The sequence below is a fragment of the Salmo trutta genome, chromosome 32 (genome assembly GCF_901001165.1).
Source record: "Salmo trutta chromosome 32, fSalTru1.1, whole genome shotgun sequence".
Lineage (NCBI taxonomy): Eukaryota > Metazoa > Chordata > Actinopteri > Salmoniformes > Salmonidae > Salmo > Salmo trutta.
This window is the reverse complement of record NC_042988.1, coordinates 20,316,373-20,336,235: the sequence shown is the minus strand read 5'-3', so window position 1 is coordinate 20,336,235 and position 19,863 is coordinate 20,316,373. Positions and strand designations below refer to the sequence as shown.

Sequence of the window (19,863 nt, the reverse complement as noted above, 5' to 3'; positions counted from 1 at the left end):
TTAATTTGCATTTGTCTTTGTTTACCCGTGTGCTGACGCTGTTCCTGTTCTGTTACCTGTCTGTTCCTGTTTAAATGTTTGACTCCCCGTACCTGCTTCTCATCTCCAGCGTCGGTCATTACACTCTGACTACAATGAAGAGGAAGACGTGCCGCTCTGTTCTGGCCATATGTTTTGACCGTGACAGTTTACAATCTAAGGTAACTCCAAGTAATTTAGTCTCCTCAACTTGTTCAAAAGCCACACCATTCATTACCAGATTCAGCTGAGGTTTAGAACTTAGGGAATGATTTGTACCAAATACAATTCTCTTAGTTTTAGAGATGTTCAGAACCAGTTTATTACTGGCCACTCAACAGACTGCAACTCTTTGTTTAGGGTTTCAGTGACTTCAGTAGCTGTGGTTGCTGATGTGTATATGGTTGAATCAACTTTGTTTAATGCCAGTGGCAGGTCATTGGTAAAAATAGTAAAGAGTGGAGAGTCTAGAGAGCTGCCCTGCGGTACAACACACTTTACATATTTGACATTAGAGAAGCTTCCAGTAAAGAAAGCCCTTTTAGTTCTATTAGATAGATAGCTCTGAATCCACAATATGGCAGAGGTTGAAAAGCCATAACATGTTTTTTCAACGACAGGTTATGGTCAATTATATCAAAGGCTGCACTGACATATAACAGTACAGCTCCCACAATCTTCTTATCAATTTCTTTCAACCAATCATCTGTAATTTGTGTCAGTGCAGTACATGTTGAGTGCCCTTCTCTATGAGCATGCTGAAAGTCTGTTGTTAATTTGTTTACAGAGAAATAGCATTGTATTTGGTCAAACATATATTTTCCCCAACAGTTTGCTAAGACCTGACACCAAGTTTATAAGTCTGCTGTTAGAACCAGTAAAGGCCGCTTTACCACTCTTGGGTAGCTGAATTACCTTGGCTTGAGGACAAAGACTTTCCTCTTGGCTCAGATTAAAGATATGAAAGATTGGAGTGGCTATAGAGTCAGCTACCAACCTCAGTAGCTTTCAATCTAAGTTGTCATTGCCAGGAGGTTTGTCATTATAGATCGAAAACAATAATTGTTCCACCTCTTCCACACTAACTTTACAAAATTCAAACTTCCAATGCTTTTCTTATATTATTTTTTATGCATGAATATGATGGCTCACTGTTCATTGTTGACATTTCCTGCCTAAGTTTGCCCACTTTGCCAATGAAGTAATCATTGAAATAATTGCCAACATCGAAGGGTTTTGTGCTGAATAAGCCATCTGATTTGATGAAAGATGGAGTTGAATTTGTCTTTCTGCCCATAATTTCATTTAAAGTACTCCAAAGTGTTTTATATCATTTATCTTGGCTTCATAATACAGTTTCTTCTCCTTTTTGTTGCTTTAAGTCACATAATTTCTCAGTTTGCAGTAAGTCAGCCAGTCGAATATACAGCCAGACTTATTAGCCACTCCTTTTCCCCATCTCTTTCAACCATACAGTTTTTCAATTCCTCATCAATCCATGGAGCCTTAACAGCTAACAGTCAGTTTCTTAACAGGTGCATGTTAATCAATAATTGGAAGAAGCAATTTCATAAATTCATTAAGTGCAGCGTCATTAATCACGTAAGACCAAAAAATATTTTTTTACATCCACATAAAAGTCACAACAAAATATTTGTATCATCTCTTGTACACTGTTTTAGGCCCAGCTGTTGGAACTTTAGCTTTCCTGGATGTAGCCACTATATTGTGATCACTGCATCCAATGGGTACGGATACAGCTTTAGAACATAGTTCTACAGTATTAGTAAAAATGTGATCAATACATGTGGATGATCTTGTGTCTGTAAACACCCTGGTTATTTGTTTCTGAGTGAGGCAACATTTGCCTAGTAGACAACATGACGGAGCAGATTACTGTTCAATTTGAGAATTGCGCTCATTCCCATTCACGTCATGGGCCATAGACAGGTGCACTGTGGTTCAGCTTAATCGATGCCAATGCCTAGTAGTGTGGGTGGGGTTCAACAGGTACAGTACATGTTTTAGAGCTGTCACTCCTGTCTACGAAAGTGCAGAGATATTCTTGAAACACGACAAACTTTTGTAATTTTCTGTAACACAGCATCTTACTGCATAAAGACATATTTATCAGTTGTATATTTCCTTGCAAATTCCTGATGGACAGTCCAGTGAATTGTTGATGTTTTGAATGTATTTCATTTGGATTACTTTCTACAGTGCTTGCTTGCAATAAATGTTCTGTTTACACTATGCTATTAAAGGAAGGCACTGTGTTAGTAAACACAGAGGACATTACTTCTTACATCTTACCCGATTTAAATGTTTAGAATTAATATCATAGTTTGACTGTGGATATTTTGTATGAATAAACTGAGTTCATTTAATCATGTAGGGCTGGACAAACTCACTACCTGAGCTGTTTTTTTTCTTTTACCTGTCTCGCGTAGTTGTCATCCTCACGCCCTGAGGGCGCTGCAGACAAACAGCTTAATGCGTGCAAGGTGTACGACTGCTTTTTCAACTACGGAGAGGTGATATCAGGTCGTATGCGCTCGTGACAACTGCCAAGAACGATATAAGAGACGTAAAAAGTCAGAGACAAAATCATCGAGCACGAAGAATAACCATACGCTAATTAAAGTACTTTCAAAACGCATAAGTTGTGTAAAACAGTTTACCGTAAAAGATGACGTGGACATGGACATGCTTCAGTTAAAACAGGTGCATTGACTAGCCTCAAACACACCAGCTGCGCTGAAAAATGGATTCATCGTTTTGACGGTAAGCCATTGTAGCCTACTGATGTTAGTGGTTGTTTTTGGCTCTATTGAATTAGCTCACAGTTTTTTTATTGAAGGTTTGATTAGGGACATATGGCCCATTATATCTTTATTTTCAGTAATTCTTCTAATAGGCATTCGTTAAATAAAGTTAAATAAAAACATATGATTACATCCTCAATGTTAAATATAATTGCTATGTCCCTATACTTGATTTTAAGCAATATTGCATTATTAAATAGTAAATGTACATGTTAGCTACTGTTTGAAATATGTTTATGGATTTCTATACATATTATTTGTCTTTATTCACAGTGCGTGCTCTGTATGAAGATAGTCTGTGAGACAGCGAGTTCACTTGGCTGGCAGCCATGGAGAGGAACAAGCAGATCGACATTAAGGGTGCTCTAGTCCTCTCCAGCACCTTCCACTTCCTGTATTCTTGTGCCAGAGCCTGCGTCCTCCCCTTCCTCACCTTGTACCTCAGATACCTGGGCCTCACTCCCTCCATGACGGGCCTTCTCATGAGCACCAAGCATCTCATCTCCCTGGTCTGGAGCCCTCTGGCCAGCTTTCTGTCCAAACACTACAACAAGAGAAGGGCAGTGATTACAGGGTCTCTGGTCTGTTCAGCAGGGGCAGCCCTCGTCCTCCTGCTCATCCCATCCACAGGCGTCGAGACGCTGACCAGTCACTGCAACATCTCTCACCTCAGTGTGAGCCCCACTGAAGAGCTGAGTGACTATGTGCGTGTTGTTGGCAGTGTAATGCCTACCACCCACACTACCATTGTGTCCCAGTCAGCAGCACATGAATCTTCACCTACAGAGACAACCAGTGACCCTGTGTCTTCTGCTGTTTCAATGAGCCAAGCCACAACCTACACACTCCAGCTGCAACATTCCAACAATGTGACTACACTCCAGCTGCAACATTCCAACAATGTGACTACACTCCAGCTGCAACATTCCAACAATGTGACTACTCAATGGTCACAAGTGAATGTATCTGTGGCCAACCACAGTAAAGGAGGGAAGAGAATTGGCTTAGAGTCCCACCACAGTGCCTCTACCACTTCACCCACAGTGAGGAGGGTTAGCAGGTCAGCAGAAAAGGAGAAGCAGCAGCAGAGGGAGAAGGATGAGGCCCGCTTAGAGTTCCTGGGCAGCCTCAAAGTTATGGATGTCCAGCACCAGCTCTTCTTCATGCTCCTCATCGTGGTGTCGATATGGGAGCTGATGGCCGCCCCTCTGGAATGGACCGTGGACGATGGGCTGTATGAGTATTTGGATTTTGTGGATGCCTCTGATCGCTATGGTAGCACAGGAGTGTGGGGGCTGCTTGGGGCAGTGTGTGGGGTGAGTGGTGCAGGACTGCTGGTGAGCCACCTGGACTGCCTCATTGGCTCACACACACCCAGGAGCGCTGTCCACTTCTACTCCTATGCAGCTGTGACAACCCTGGCCGTGCCTGTGGTGGCCTTCCTGCCCCTCTACCTAAACAAGAAGCGTAGTCGCTCCACTGGGCTCTTCAAAGCTTTACAGCTGGTGCGAGGGGACTTCCGTGCCCTGCTGTGTGCTGCCACTGCCTTCCTAATGGGGCTGGCAGGGTCTGCGGTGGATGACTTCCTGCTGTGGCAGATGCAGGACCATGGGAGCAGCGAGCTGCACATGGGCCTCTCTTTAGCCGTAGCGTTGCTCTCCCGGGCCGCCTTCCCTGTGTTGAGTGGCCGGGTGTCGAAGCTCCTGAGCCCAGGCAGGGTGCTGCTGGTGGGGTCGGCCTGCTTGGCCCTGCAGTGCCTCTACTACTCCTTCCTGTGGGGCCCCTGGGCTGCAATACCTGTCCAGGTGCTGAGCTGCTTCAGCAGTGGCGCCCTCTGGTGGGCAGTGCAGGTGCAGTGCGAGGACGTGGCCACGCCGGGCACAGAGAGGAGCGTGAGGAGGGTCTACCAGGCCCTCTCTCTGGACCTGGGGGCAGGGCTGGGCAGCATGGCCGGGGGGTTTGTTGTCCACAGGTTTGGGGTATCTGTGCTATTCAGAGGGGTAGCGGTGATGCTGCTCCTGTGGTGCCTGTTTTTACCCCTGCTCCAGTGGAAAGCCCCACGCCAACGCAGGATCAACTACTCACGCCTCCTCGCTGCTGACACCAGTGAAGTGAGTGAATCAGAGTCGGAGCAGGAGACAGACTGGCTGGAGAAGGCCATGGAGGATGACGAGCAATAATAACATGGGCAGGAGTATAAATCATTAGACCTAAGGAACAATATGCAACATAATGGAAGGATGACAGTATCAATTCTGCTCCTGGAGGATTCCACCACTTACAGACATGTCACTCTTCATTTAGTCTGCCTTCTTGCTGCTCCACAAACTGCTAAGTGAATCCGTCCTTGGCTGGTTTAATTGAAAACCAAGTATTGCTTTTTAATTCTCCATTACTGCAGCTTTATTCATTTAGTGCTAATGCTCTAGCATTCTCCACCTTCCCAGAAGGCGTTTAGCATTCTTCAGTTAAACTTAACACATGGACTGCAAGCCTCACTATTGCACTGGGGGTTGATCCACTGTGAATGCAGAGTAGTGATAAACTCATTTGAATAAGCTATCAAGAAACTCTGGATAGCAAATAACAGAGAAGAATTAGGTGAGGGCAGGTGACTGTGCGAGTGCTTATGAGTGTTACTACAGTCCACGTTAGGCAGCTTTACTGTCTGTAACATAAGGCCTCTTGAGTGTAGGTGTGGTCTTTGGGCGAGACAAAACCCTGGACTAACAGACTCATCCTGTATGTGTGGTTTAGCCTGCTCTCACATGACAAAGATACTTACTCTCTTGAGTCCACTGTGAAAATGTTATGTATTGTTCAACTGTAGTAGAACTCACCCCTTGGCTCAGTTTCCTAACTAAACATGAAGTGCCTCTTGTGTGGGGGAAGTATTAGAAGCTATCTGTGGTTGGTTGCTGAACTTGTAGGTTAGATGGTGTTTGCTAAACCTGTATTTCAAAGGATGTTTGCCAAACTTGCCACAGGTGCCCATTTTGACCTGACTGTTATTTCAGCATATCAGCCAGAGACACTAATATAGTTTAGCACCTCTCCCTGAAACCTTTGTCTAATTTACAATGCTTGGAGTGGCTATAACAATACATTACATACAGTGGTTGATATACATGTCCAATGACTAGTAGTATATCAATAAAAAGATTAGTATTGTACCTTGAAGACATTCTCAAATATTGATGACTGGCATTACAATACATTTTGTTTATCTAATGTTTATAGTATATGTATTGATACATTGTAAGTCAATGCAGTGGACAGTATATGTCAATACCTCACAACAGCGTAGTGTCAAATGTCTTGTAGTGTTTTTAAAGAACACAAGCAGGAAACCCAATGCCTCTTGTGTCTATCAATACGCCTCTTAATGTAACAAAGCAAAGGTCAGCAGTATGTGGAACTCCTCTTGAATCTTTGTATTTGGCCTTGTCTGTCATGACTCATGCCTGTAGAGAACAGTCAGTTGAGTGATAAGGAGCTATCAGCCTGAGCAGGCGCCATAAGTCAAATATTTGTTTTCCAACCGGACCAGTCGGCCCCAGACGGGGGTCCTTCTGTTCACGTCCACCTCATACTGTTGATTTACTCACGCACTATCCTGACCTTATCAGACAGTTTGGGCTTTTTTTTGGGGGGGGGGGGGGGGGGGGGGGTGAATTGTCACCTCATGAAATTGACTGAACTCTTTTTTTAATATTTTTATCTGTCTGTGTACTGTAGACCTATAGGATACTGCTCTCTACTGATGACTTTAGTCTGAAGTCCCTGTGTGTACACAGCTGCTTGATCAGCTTATAGGGTAAGTGACGCTGCCCTGGGCTTGGAGTGCTTCCACCTACTGGCCAGAGGCAGCACCTGCTGCCAGCCCAGTCTCTCCAGACCAGACAGAGCTGGCTGACAGCCCCATTCAGTGAACACAGATAATGCTTCCCCCTCACCAGTCAGTCCTCAAGTCTCTGCAGGATGAAATCATGTCAGGTCCTGCATTAACTCAATCAGGCATGATGGAAAATGAATGGTGGAAGTTGATATCACATGTGAATGTTATTCAATCCTTCATTTTTTTGAGGTAGTGGAATATTGATCCCCTCCAAACCTTACCCTTGCAAGTCACAAGGTGGCGCTTCACGTTATACTATCGTCATCCGACTCGAGCTGTGTCCGTGTTGCTGAAATCACACTATTCTGCAAATACACAGCCGACGTTCAACATGTATTCTCCACGTGGTGATGTTTCGTTGTGGCCACGTAAATAAATAGGCTGTGCCGTGTAATTTCATTTTCAAATAGCCTTAAGTAGGCTTAGGGTTTTTATCTGCTACTGATTTATCATTATCAAACCGAAGAAATGTCGTTCAAACCGAAGAAATCCTCCTAACAATATGGGTCTTTGGAACGAACCAAATTGGATCGAAAAGCCGAAAAGGAAGGTGAGCCTTTGCAAAATGCTTAATTATATACAGTACATGGCATACAGTTGTATATATGCGGGCTGCCTTTTTATCTATTATACTGTGTTTGTTTTGCATGAGGAAAAAAATTTGTTTGATAGAACGTGGTGCTGAAATTGTAACGTTTTTGTCTATTTTCTTTACAAAACTCCAATATGTTTTGTGATTGAGACTTTATGGAGATGTATATGATACTCAAACTGAGCTCCACCTATACATTGGATACTTGCAGTAATTCAGATTAGATCAAAGTGTTGTCATATTCTTCATGGCTATAAGGCTCAATGTTACTCTGGTCCATGTGCTGATCATAAAATGAACAACACTTGACTGGGTTAAGGACACTCATTGGTGAGTGGAATGGAGTAGTGATCTGATATTCTGGTGTAATGTCCTTCTGTACTAGTAGAATCATTACATGAACATGGATAATGTTACTGCATTTAGGTGTAAAATCCAGGACGGGAAGACTCGTGATGAAAGATAGCTAGATTAGATCTGAGAGTGAGAATTATTTTCTGAAAAGAGAATTTGGTGCAACAAGGCATAGAACAGAGCGAACGTTCACAGGATCTTTACGTAATCCGGTAGTGTGTGTGCAGTGCAGAAGGCAGGGGAGTACACTTTAAAATGACATCTGAAGGCTGGGGGCGGCAAGGCGACCTAAAGAGCGACTTTGCTTTGAATTAGTAGGCAAATATGATGGAAATCGAGGGTGTTTCAGTTTGAGCTGAGGTTGAAGAAGTCGTTTTTCTTTTTTTTAATGTTTTTTTTTTAAACTTCCTCTTCGTTTTTTTTTTTTGGTATGCAGAGGGGCTCAGTATAGTGGACTGGTATCCTAAAAAGATGTGAAACTGCTGTCCTGACTCATTGTGTTAATCTGTCTGTACAGTGTGAGGATATGACTCACCTTTGCCTCTAGCTGTGACTCTTCACAGGTGACACAGGAAGAGACAGTGATGAGTCTCTAAAAAGGTGAACAGGAACGGAGTATAGCCAGCCACACACAGAGCCCTGGTAAAGCTCTGGTAATCCAAAATGACATTTTGAAATCCAATTGTGAGGAGCAATTTTCACAATAGGGGCAGAATATTGCCTCTGGGGGAAGGCACGGAGTCTACCTGGACTTTCTGGGCTGCAGGATGACATAGTGGTGAGGAGTCTACCTGGGCTTTCTGGGCTGCAGGATGACATAGTGGTGAGGAGTCTACCTGGGCTTTCTGGGCTGCAGGATGACATAGTGGTGAGGAGTCTGTCTGGGCTGCAGGATGACATAGTGGTGAGGAGTCTACCTGGGCTTTCTGGGCTGCAGGATGACATAGTGGTGAGGAGTCTGTCTGGGCTGCAGGATGACATAGTGGTGAGGAGTCTACCTGGGCGTCTGAGCTGCAGGATGACATAGTGGTGAGGAGTCTGTCTGGGCTGCAGGATGACATAGTGGTGAGGAGTCTACCTGGGCGTCTGAGCTGCAGGATGACATAGTGGTGAGGAGTCTGTCTGGGCTGCAGGATGACATAGTGGTGAGGAGTCTACCTGGGCGTCTGGGCTGCAGGATGACATAGTGGTGAGGAGTCTACCTGGGCGTCTTGGCTGCAGGATGACATAGTGGTGAGGAGTCTACCTGGGCGTCTGGGCTGCAGGATGACATAGTGGTGAGGAGTCTACCTGGGCGTCTGAGCTGCAGGATGACATAGTGGTGAGGATTCTGTCTGGGCTGCAGGATGACATAGTGGTGAGGAGTCTACCTGGGCGTCTGGGCTGTAGGATGACATAGTGGTGAGGAGTCTACCTGGGCGTCTGGGCTGCAGGATGACATAGTGGTGAGGAGTCTACCTGGGTGTCTGGGCTGCAGGATGACATAGTGGTGAGGAGTCTACCTGGGCGTCTGAGCTGCAGGATGACATAGTGGTGAGGATTCTGTCTGGGCTGCAGGATGACATAGTGGTGAGGAGTCTACCTGGGCGTCTGGGCTGTAGGATGACATAGTGGTGAGGAGTCTACCTAGGCGTCTGGGCTGCAGGATGACATAGTGGTGAGGAGTCTACCTGGGCGTCTGGGCTGCAGGATGACATAGTGGTGAGGAGTCTACCTGGGCGTCTGGGCTGCAGGATGACATAGTGGTGAGGAGTCTACCTGGGCGTCTGGAGGTCAGAGGGAGTTCACTATGGGAGGTGTCTTGAGTTGCCTCATTAAACTAATGTTAACTAAGAACACAATAGCATTGGATCAGAAAAGCCCCTCTGTAACAATAGACTAAAGAAGGACATCTCAGCCTTTAATCCAAAACTGAGATCCGAGTCATTTGTCATCATCAAGCTGCCTCAAATTCCCCTCACCATCATGTTCAATTCTTCCCCTCATCCCCAGCCAGTGTAACACAAGTCTGTAGAGCGTTACACTGAGCAATGGAGGGTTTATTCCAGTTCTCCAACCCATCGTCTGTTGTAGGATGGAACATGTCTAGACCAAATGAAGAGGAATCTACATGATTATCACTTATTGTAAACTAGTCCTAATTCCAAATGATTTATTGTTGTAGTTGCCCAATATATGTTCATGCACCAGTTAGTTATGCATTGTTTAGATATGTATAGTATTTGACAGTTCTAAGCCATTGCAGGTTGAGATGACTATAATGGAGATGATTATATTCAGTGTGTCATATCATCTTGGGAAACTAGGATCTCCTCACGGATACCGATCACAGCGCTTCAGACTATGACCAATCAAACAGACCGGCCCCCTCCTGGCACCACTGCCAAATTAGGAAATGTTAATGAGACTGCACGAGTCTCCTCAACTGATGACCTAACCAGTTCGTTATAGATTCTAGAAATGTACTCGTCCATGGGTGTTCAGCATCTCTTTCCTACTTTAATTGTCACTGATTCTGTCTTCTTTCTCATTGTCTGAGATTATTTCTCATTGTTCATGAAACTCAGGCATGTATCAATATCCTGAAGTCAACTGTTTAACGATAGCTGCCGTCATGCCATCCCAGTCTCAGCACCACTGAGTCTCTGCCCAGCCTGGCAGTGTGCCACTCAGAAAGGCTCGTTCCCTCCATGCTGTCCCACTGGGGGAGGAAACCCAGGAAGCGTGCTGCACACATGCTATAATTAAGGCAGGCTGAATACACACACCCACCCACCACTTATGTTGCTGCCATACTGTTTACTATTGTTATTGTTTATTATTATTTATCCTGATACCAGTCATTTTTCCTAATCCCTGCCTACATGTACATATCTACCTCAATACTCCAGTATCCCTGTACATTTGGTACTGACCCTGTATATAGCTAATACATTTTTTCTCATGTTTTAGTTTTTTCTTAGTTATACTATTTTGATATTGAATACTTCACTGTTGGGTAGGGCTTGCAAGTTAAGCATTTCACTGTACTTGTAAATGTGAGAAATGAAACTTAACTTGAAAAGACAGGAGTTCTGTTCTGGCCTCTCTTCTATGACACGATCATGTTGTGCTGGGATAGGTGGCGCGAGCAGAATAAGCAGTCATTTGTTCCCATTTTTATGCTGATACACAGTACTATTTCAATTTAGCAGGAGAATAACTTGCTAATACACTACATGACCAAGAGTATGTGGACACGTGTTCGTCGAACATCTCATTCCAAAATCATGGGCATTAATATGGAGTTGGTCCCACCTTTACTGCTATAACAGCTTCCACTCTTCTGGGAAGGCTTTCCACTATATGTTGGAACACTGCTGCAGGGACTTGCTTCCATTCAGACACGAGCATTAGTGAGGTCGGGCACTGATGTTTGGGGATTAGGCCTGTTTGATGGGGTTGAGATCAGGGCTCTGTGTAGGCCAGTCAAGTTCTTCCACACCTCAACAAACCATTTCTGTATGGACATCGCTTTGTGCTGAAACAGGAAAGGGCCTTCCCCAAACTGTTGCCATAAAGTTGAAAGCGCAGAATCATCTAGAATGTCATTGTATGCTGTAGCGTTAAGATTTCCCTTCACTGGAACTAAGGGGCCTAGCCCGAACAATGAAAAACAGCCCCAGACAATTATTCCTCCTCCACCAAACTTTACAGTTGGCACTATGCATTGGGGCAGGTAGCGTTCTCCTGGCATCTGCCAAACCCAGATTTGTCCGTCAGACTGCCAGATGGTGAAGCGTGATTCATCACTTCAGAGAACTCGTTTCCACTGCTCCAGAGTCCAATGGCGGCGTGCTTTACACCACTCCAGCTGATGCTTGGCATTGCACATGGTGATCTTAGGCTTGTGTGTGGCTGCCCATGAACTGACTTGTTGGAAAAGTGGCATCCTTTGACGGTGCCACATTGTAAGTCACTGAGCTCTTCAGTACGGGCAATTCTACTGCCAATGTTTGTCTATGGAGTGCTCGATTTTATACACCTGTCAGCAATGGGTGTGGCTGAAATATCCAAATCCACTCATTTGAAGGGGTGTCCACATACTTTTGTATATATAGTGTATCTTTGTTTTCTTGTTTCTCTTCCAGCAGAGGAAGACATTGTCTCAATGGCGGACTCCACCATCACAATAGATCACATTGAAGGGGAGCTTTTCAGAATCGAGGGGATACGTGATGCTCTAGTACAGAGGGAATCAGAACTAAGATACATGTGAGCATTTTTTTAAATAACTATCCAATCACACCAACACTCAGTTTCTGACATCTTTTGGTGATTTATCAAAGCCCTCTAGTATGAGGTAGAAGAACAGGATACACATTTTTGACCTTTTCAGTCTCACACATAACATTCATGCCCTGGCTCCTTGTGGAATGGGTTGTGGTTGAACTGTAGTAGGTTTTCACAGGGCTCATTAGAGTTCCACAGTGATCCCCTCGGACTTGGTGACGCTCCACATATGACAGCATCTAGCGATTGTGCATGAAGGTGAATACTGTGTAGAGGACAGCAGCGCTTTGCCTGCTGTCCTATTAGTCTACCAGCTCAGCTCCTACACTTGTCTCGTCACTGCACATGGACTTAGTTCTAAAAACAAAGGGTTTTATACTCTTCTCTGTCCGATCCCCTTGGCTGTAATGTTTCTTCTTCATTATTGTGACGTGCAGGGGAAAGAGGGGAGAGACTCAGAGAAAAGATAATGATGCTGGGTATGGGGAGGTCCAGTTGCTGGGGAGATGTGCACCGACGCGTACAGTAGGCTACATTCTCACTGTTCCTCCTCAAGACCTTTCTGGGTTGGAGCTTACATATAAGAAACCCTTTAATCAAAGTAAAACATCCTATGGGATTTCTGTGAGAATCAGTATGATTACTGAACACTAACCCTACTCTACACTAACAATAATCACTATTGGCCTGGTAAACAACCACACTTCCGCCCACCGTTAAGTAGATGAGCACAGCGGCACAGAGAGAGCTTTTCTCACTTCTTACTGTATCTGTGATTCCTTGTCTTTATCTCCAGGGACAGGAGCATATTGACGCCAGTCGCTGCAGAGCTCAAGGTCTTTTCAAGGCTGACCACAGCTGTAACAGAGAGAAACTGAACAGTGATAGCATAATAACAAGCAATGTACCTTTGTTCATGTGGAAGAGTAACTACTGTTAGGTTTCTGATGTGTAAAGTAGCTTGTTTCCTTATCTACTTAGGTGGAAGTGAAATTAGAAACGAACAACATGACATGGTTTACTTATGGAATTAAATGAGAACTCTCATTTGCATGCAGTGCATTAGGTATATGCAGTTCAGCGTGTATTCTTTAATGCTGTAGGCACCACAAGGTGCTTTATTGTGAAGGTGTAATGTCGGGATGCAGCTTCAGACACAATGACAGGGCAATATAAAGTGAATCCATATTAAAGCACGTACACAATTTCCATGCAAATAAGCTGTGATGCAGGTACTGTATTGGTCACTAATAACACATTTCCTGTGCTTAAAGGGCTTGGGGCATGTTTTATCTAGGAGTTAATTTTCCTCTTATTGTCCGACAGAAAAGCCCAGTTATCCAGAGCCTCAGTGTCTGACCAGTATTGTTTACTTAAACCTCCCTACCTGAGTCAATTAGTGAATTGAGATCTGATGCAGCTCCGATAGATTGACTCATTCTCAGAGGCCCTGTGGTATCAGAGTTAAATCAGCTAATAAACCCTCAGCCAACAATCATTTCAGTCCACCTGAGAAGAGGAGAAAGCTAATTTAGTTTACCATTTCCACTGAAGTGGTTTCTGTCTGTAGGATTGGCTAATATGGTTATTATCATGTCTATGTTTACCAAGCTGAAATGGGAAATCGCTTAAATTCTATAGCGTTACATTCTACTATGTATTTGGCCATTTTAAATGGACTGTGTTCGAATCGCTTGTTGAGTCACAAAATGTTATTTTTAAATAAAAGTCATTATCTTTACACTCATGTAGAGTATCTGTCCTAGCTCTGCCTGCCTGTCAGACAATTTATTTCACTCAGCAGCAATTATTTTTTCATTGCTATAATTCGCTGTCGTTATATTGACCACGCTCTAATAGAGGAGTTATTGCAGAAGCTGAGAGCTTGAGGAAAGTTATGCCTCAGTAGACGGGACACCTGCAGGGTTGTCTGGCACATTGTGGTCCCAGGGGAAGGGTGATCACATCAGAAGGTCCTCTGTCACAACCCTTATTACTTCCCAGCAGGATCTGTCTGACTAGTGACTCTGTCCTTAAGTGTTAACCCTGGGTTGGGGTTAGACATGCAAGCCACAGTGTCTTCAGAGAGACATTTTTTTACATTACTCAACACTGGAGCCAGCATGATTGTATCTTTTAAGACTACAATCTCTCTATCCTCTATATGGAAGCATTCTGTATGGGATTCAGTTGTTCTGTCAATAAGATCAATTAGGCTTGATTCCTGAGTGTCAGACTAAGTGTGGTACAGGGAGAAGAACAGCCACTGTACTGACAGTCGATACGTGACAGGATCTGATTCTCACCTCGTCCTGGGTTCTCTTCCCCTGGGTCATACTAAACGGCTGTGAAGATAGATTGCCTTTGAAGTATATCAATGTGGTTTATGATTGAGAATGAAATAGATTCCTCAATTATTTTCCCTCAGGATGGACGACATTCAGCTTTGCAAGGAAATCACACGGCTGAAAAAAGAACTTCAGAAGCTGGTGTCTGTTTCAGGTAGGCTACCATACACTCTTAGAAAAAAAGGGTTCCAAAAGGGTTCTTCGGCAGTCCTCATAGGAGAACCCTTTTTGGTTCCATGGAGAACCCTTTTGAGTTCCATGTAGAACCCTCTGTGGAAAGGGTTCTACATGGAACCCAAAAGGGTTCTTCAAAGGGTTCTCCTATGGGGACAGCCAAAGAACCCTTTTGGTTTCTAGATGGCATCTTTTTTGTATGAGGTGACTCTCTGTGTGAGGTGTTCAATTCACATTATAGAGCACACACACTCGCTGTGCCAGAAAATGAGGGAATATCTGCATAAAAAGGGCTTATGGTCCAGGTAGTGCTCTAGGAAAGCCAATAATAAAAGATTTGCAGGACAGACAAGCAGAAGATTTGGAGCACAACGTCCTCATTATCTCAGCCCCAGCCTCTCTCTGAATTATCTCACATTTGGTAGGTTAGATCCAGTGGTAATGCTATCCACGCCACCTTCTCAGTATTATAACAGGAACACCATGCACAGTCTTCTGGTGGTTACAGATCCATCAGCCTAAGATTAATTTGCCTGGTTCTTAATCTTGAACTGGAGCTGTATGAATGCTTAATGATTCCTAACATCTATGATTACTATATGAACTTTCTGTGACTGCTGTATGACCACTCCATACTTCCCTGTGGCTCAGTTGGTAGAGCATGGTGTTTGCAACGCCAGCATGGTGTGCAACGCCAGGGTTGTGGGTTCGATTCCCACGGGGGGCCAGTACCAAAAAATAAATAAATAAATAAAAATGTATGAAATGTATGCATTCACTACTGTAAGTCGCTCTGGATAAGAGCGTCTGCTAAATGACTAAAATGTAAATGATGTAAAATGTATGACTCCAGACACAGACAAATCCGACGAGGACCGGAGGAGGAGGAGCTGCTGCAGCAGATCCACAAGCTGGTGGAGACCAGGGACTTTCTGGTGGATGACGTGGAGTTTGAGAGTCTCAGGTGAGTGCTGCCATGATCTTAAAGGCAAGGAGGGTTGGGCCATCATGTTCTTAAAGGCAAGGGCTACCGTAACTATCCATGTTGCCGAAGTAGCATCTAGTGACCATTCATTTTCGTGACTCAGTTGAGTAATACTGTATCTGAGCCAGTTGGGGAACATTCTTCCATGTCAATGTGAATTAAACCCATGCGATCAATCTGTTGAGGTGGATTTAAAAGGGTATTTTTCACTTCTGTGGTTTGAGTATTGTATTCTCTCTAGAGGCTGGGCTGAGAGTTGTGTGTTGCTCAGTGTATATTTAGTGTAAATGACAGTGAGTCACACAGAGGAAGCAAGCCCCTTCCTCATTGCATTTGTTTACAGCGCTAAATTAGCTCTCTTGCATGTCAGGCATCCCTGCTTCTCTGACTACAAGTCTGAGTGACACTTTTGACAGCTCTCAGAAAGGTGGGTGATACGTGGGAAGCAGATACTTAATAATTTACAGTAAAGTGATGTTGACAGTAGAAAATCATGAAGAGAAAATGATATATTGTTAAAGTGAATTCACACCATCCACACATATGAACAAATGTCGGAGGAGTTTGTGTATGCCTCTGTCTCTATCCGGTTGGTTGGTTATTTATTTATTTTGTGTGTGTATGACTGTTTTATGGCAACAGTGGCTGTGAAAGATATAAAGATTTTACCTTTTGTTAACTGTGCTCATACCACTAAATCTCCTTCAACAGGGAGAGAAAGGAGGACAAAGAAGGATGATTTCTTGCCGTCTAAATTCCCCAAGACCTCGAAAGAAAAAAAAAAGGTATATGCAAATGTCTTACCATAGTGCTGTTAGTCAAGGCTCTAATATGAAGCTTCCTTTTGTGCAGTTAGTCCAAGACTCATTGAATGAACCAAGTTAAAATATGATAACACCATTAACAATGCTGATGAGGATGATAATGATGTCTCTTTTTTTCCCAGATGTCACAGAGGACCGAAGGGTGACCTCCAAAGCCCAGCAGACTTCGTCCGCTCCCTTCGTCACCAAAACCGTTCTCACCCTCCTGAAGGAGTGCTGCGGCTTCACATGCTCTGTCATGTAGACTCCCTGCCCTGTGGAGAGACAGAGACACTTTGTTGGTTTCTGGATGGGGTTATTTGTGTTGAGCGGGCAGACAGCGCTCTCATACTTCAACTATAACCCTAAACATATGTACAGTGACGGTTGGGACTGTGTTCCCATCAATGAATCTATTGCTGGGTCATTGCACCAATTTAGTGCATTTTGAGAAGTGTAACTTGGTAAAAAGAAAAATGTAGATTTCAACAAATTTTTGCATTCTGTCATGAAACGAGAGTTCAGTTCACGTAACAGGGTTGACCTTAAAATGAGGTCGACTCTGGGATTCAATCTAGCAACCTTTCGGTTACTGGCCCAACGCTCTAACCACTAGGCTACCTGCCGCCCCATAAATCTTCAAAGAAGTCACAGATTGTGCACTGTGCTAAACAATGTCAAAGTGCAGATTTTTTTTTTGCACTTTACTAAGTCTTTATTTATATAACAAATCTTAATTTGGGACTTTTGTTTAGCACATGGCACTTCATTTGATATAACAGGCTTTTAAAATTCAACATTGGTGAACAATTTCTACTTATATCAAAGGGTTGCAAAAGGCACTCTTTTCATGGAACGACCCTGCTGATCATTTCCTGATAAAGTGTATATAGCCTACTTGACTCAGCCAAGTCCATAAATCAACAGTTTCTTCATCACCATGGTCAAAATAAGTATTCTGGTCTGTAGCTATATTTCAATTAACAGAGGTACTATCCTTTGGACAGAGTGAAAATGACAACAGAACATTTCCATTCTGATACATTATTTATATCTGTAGCAAATTTGGGTCAGCTCCTGGAAATGACTACCTTGCTAAAGGCCACTGCTTGCTTGGCTTCCATGCCAAGTGAAAAAAGGAGCTAAAATAGATCCTCCTCTCTCTGTCATTTGGCTCCTTTGTATCTCCCCTCTGGACTAGCTGCTTTACTGTGGTAGCTACCCTGTTATTAGCTGTGTCTGATTCCTGGAAAGTCACCAGAATTACATTCAGCTCTCTGCTTTCACAATTGTAATATTGTTTCAATTTCAGTTTCAAATGCCATGTTTTGCTTTTTTTGTTCCCCATTACCTTCAATTACGCTGATTGGTCTGACGGGAATTGCTGTTGCCAATTTGCGATACTTGTAATTCTTTGTGACAATAGAGGTAAATGTGTGATAGTGAAAACCATGTACTGTGAACGTGGCTTTGAAAAATATCTCAGAGTATCAAGGACAACTTTCCAAGAATAATGGAGATCAGAATTTCTCCCCTTTGAATGAGATAATATGCCTTGAAATCAACTGTCTGCTGCTTATTCTATTACAAAACACTCTTTAACCTGACACCTATCAATGAGCACAGTCTGCTCAATGTAACAGCTCATTCACAATGCTCTGTATGTTTAATTCTCTACAATGGTTTAATCCAAACTGACTGGTAGTAGCACATTATCTGGGTGGAAAACTGAACATGTATTTTCACATTTATGATCCTAATGGCCATGGGAGTTGATTGTGATTAGGCTACTTATTATGTTTTGTGGCTTAGAATGTCAGAACTTCTGATTGTAAATATTGTATCGGTTTAGCATGCTTGTCTAATTAAAGAGTTGTAAATGTAGGTTTATTCTCCATTATTAAACCATTATTATTAAATAACTGTTTAAATCTGGACTGTATTACCACCAAGCCAGGTAAAAGCTTGTGCAAGGATATTGTAAGCTGGTTATAAGGAGCAAAATTGATTTATTTCAAGATCATGTAATTGAATCTTGTGCTTTCTGTACTCTCATCTCTATGAATCACTACGCTAACAAATGCTTTGTGTTATCAAGTGAGTGTGATAATTAGGCTGTTTTTTTCCTTCTCTTCCACGCTCACATCTCAGAGACATGGGTGGGTGTGGAGAGCATGGGAAACAGACACAGGAGCCAGTGGAGGCTGCTGAGGGGAGAACGGCTCATAATAATGGTCAAATGGAGCAAATGGAATGGCATCAAACACTTGGAAACCATGTATTTGATATATTTGATACGATTCCACTGATTCAGCTCCAGTTATTACCACGAGCCCGTCCTCCCCAGTTAAGGTTCCACCAACCTCCTGTGACAGGAGCGTTACTGAACTGTCACCACAAAGCAAATGTAATGCGTGAGGTTTGGGCTTTAACATCTAGCCTATTACCAAGAGCATTCTACCACATGCGTGTGCAACTGTCATGACAACAGCCCATGATGGGAGCGATGGTGTTGCTCTACACTAGTGAGAACCAAGTGTTTGTATTTTCGCCCCAGAGCGCGTTCCTCCTCACCTCAGCCCCCCTGCGCTGTGCACACAGATGACTCATCCAAGGGACTCGGGGAGATGGATTGTGATCCACTGGCTTTTTCTTTCTCTGAAATCCTTCACTCCATAGCAAGTCCACCACTGGGGGACCATCTGCAAAGGAAAGCTGATCCTAACAAATAATAATACACACTGCTTCAGAATGGAAAACTGTCAATTGACAATACAGTAGCCTATACGCTGTTCAAGAGTTTGGTTTACTGGACCTAATGATATGGGTGTTTTAGATGTAATTATTGTTTTGCGAGATATTGTTGTGGATTGAAGATACTTGAAGACTCAATCAATTCTGTGGCATTTACCTGACAGCTGAGAGAGAGGCTCAGCCGGTTGCAAATTACTAGGCTCTGCGTCAGTGAAGACACCTCACTGCATTTCATTTACAGGCCAAAAAAGCATACAATCAAACAGCTGCACAGAGAGAATTCAGACACATTACTTCCAACCCACCCTAATTGGAAGCTGAAGATAACAGAAGATAATACGCCTCACCAATTAGGGACCATTTCTAGCAAACACATTTTTCTCTTTTTCTTTCTTCCTCCTGCCCTCCTCTCCCCACCTGGACTTCCCCCCTGGTTGTGAGTTGTTATGACCGAAAAGCTCAAAGCAGGTCCAGACAAATCAATTCCTTGTAAATACAACCCCATAGTCAGGGCTGTATGCTCCCCTGCTGTATGTAATTTGTTCCCTTGACAAAGGATTTTGACATTTACACCAGTGAAACTAAGTAAGAGATCTCAGTGTGCATGTCAGATATGGAGAGAGGTGGCACATTGGGAGGGATCAGGAGGCTGCCCACTGGAAGCTGTTGGTGGAGTGGAGGAATATCTCAGGCCTCTCACAAAGGGCCAGAAGAATAACCCAGCATGCCCTAATAACATGCGTCCTGCTCCAACTGAATGCAGTCACTCGTCACAGTTTTGTTCCCTAGCAACATGTCACCTTGCCTTTCAATGTAATGTTGTTGTTATTGACAAATGTA

At 43.6% G+C, this 19,863-nt stretch overlaps 1 protein-coding gene and 1 pseudogene across 2 annotated transcripts; both read left to right on the top strand.

The window, feature by feature from the left end:
• The first annotated feature begins 2,490 nt into the window (after positions 1-2,490).
• On the top strand, positions 2,491-6,023 carry LOC115171371 (major facilitator superfamily domain-containing protein 6-like). 2 transcript variants are annotated; one of them, XM_029728113.1, is made up of 3 exons: positions 2,491-2,802; positions 3,117-3,712; positions 3,746-6,023. In XM_029728113.1, the coding sequence occupies exons 2-3, from the start codon at positions 3,173-3,175 to the stop codon at positions 5,021-5,023; spliced, it is 1,818 nt and encodes a 605-aa protein (XP_029583973.1). In that variant the 5' UTR covers positions 2,491-2,802; positions 3,117-3,172; the 3' UTR covers positions 5,024-6,023. The 2 variants fall into 2 exon arrangements, with proteins under 2 accessions (XP_029583973.1, XP_029583972.1); XM_029728112.1 differs by having other exon boundaries at positions 2,492-2,802; positions 3,117-6,023.
• A 1,219-nt stretch (positions 6,024-7,242) lies between these two features.
• On the top strand, positions 7,243-18,186 carry LOC115170685 (uncharacterized protein C16orf45 homolog; annotated as a pseudogene).
• The last annotated feature ends 1,677 nt before the right edge of the window (positions 18,187-19,863 follow it).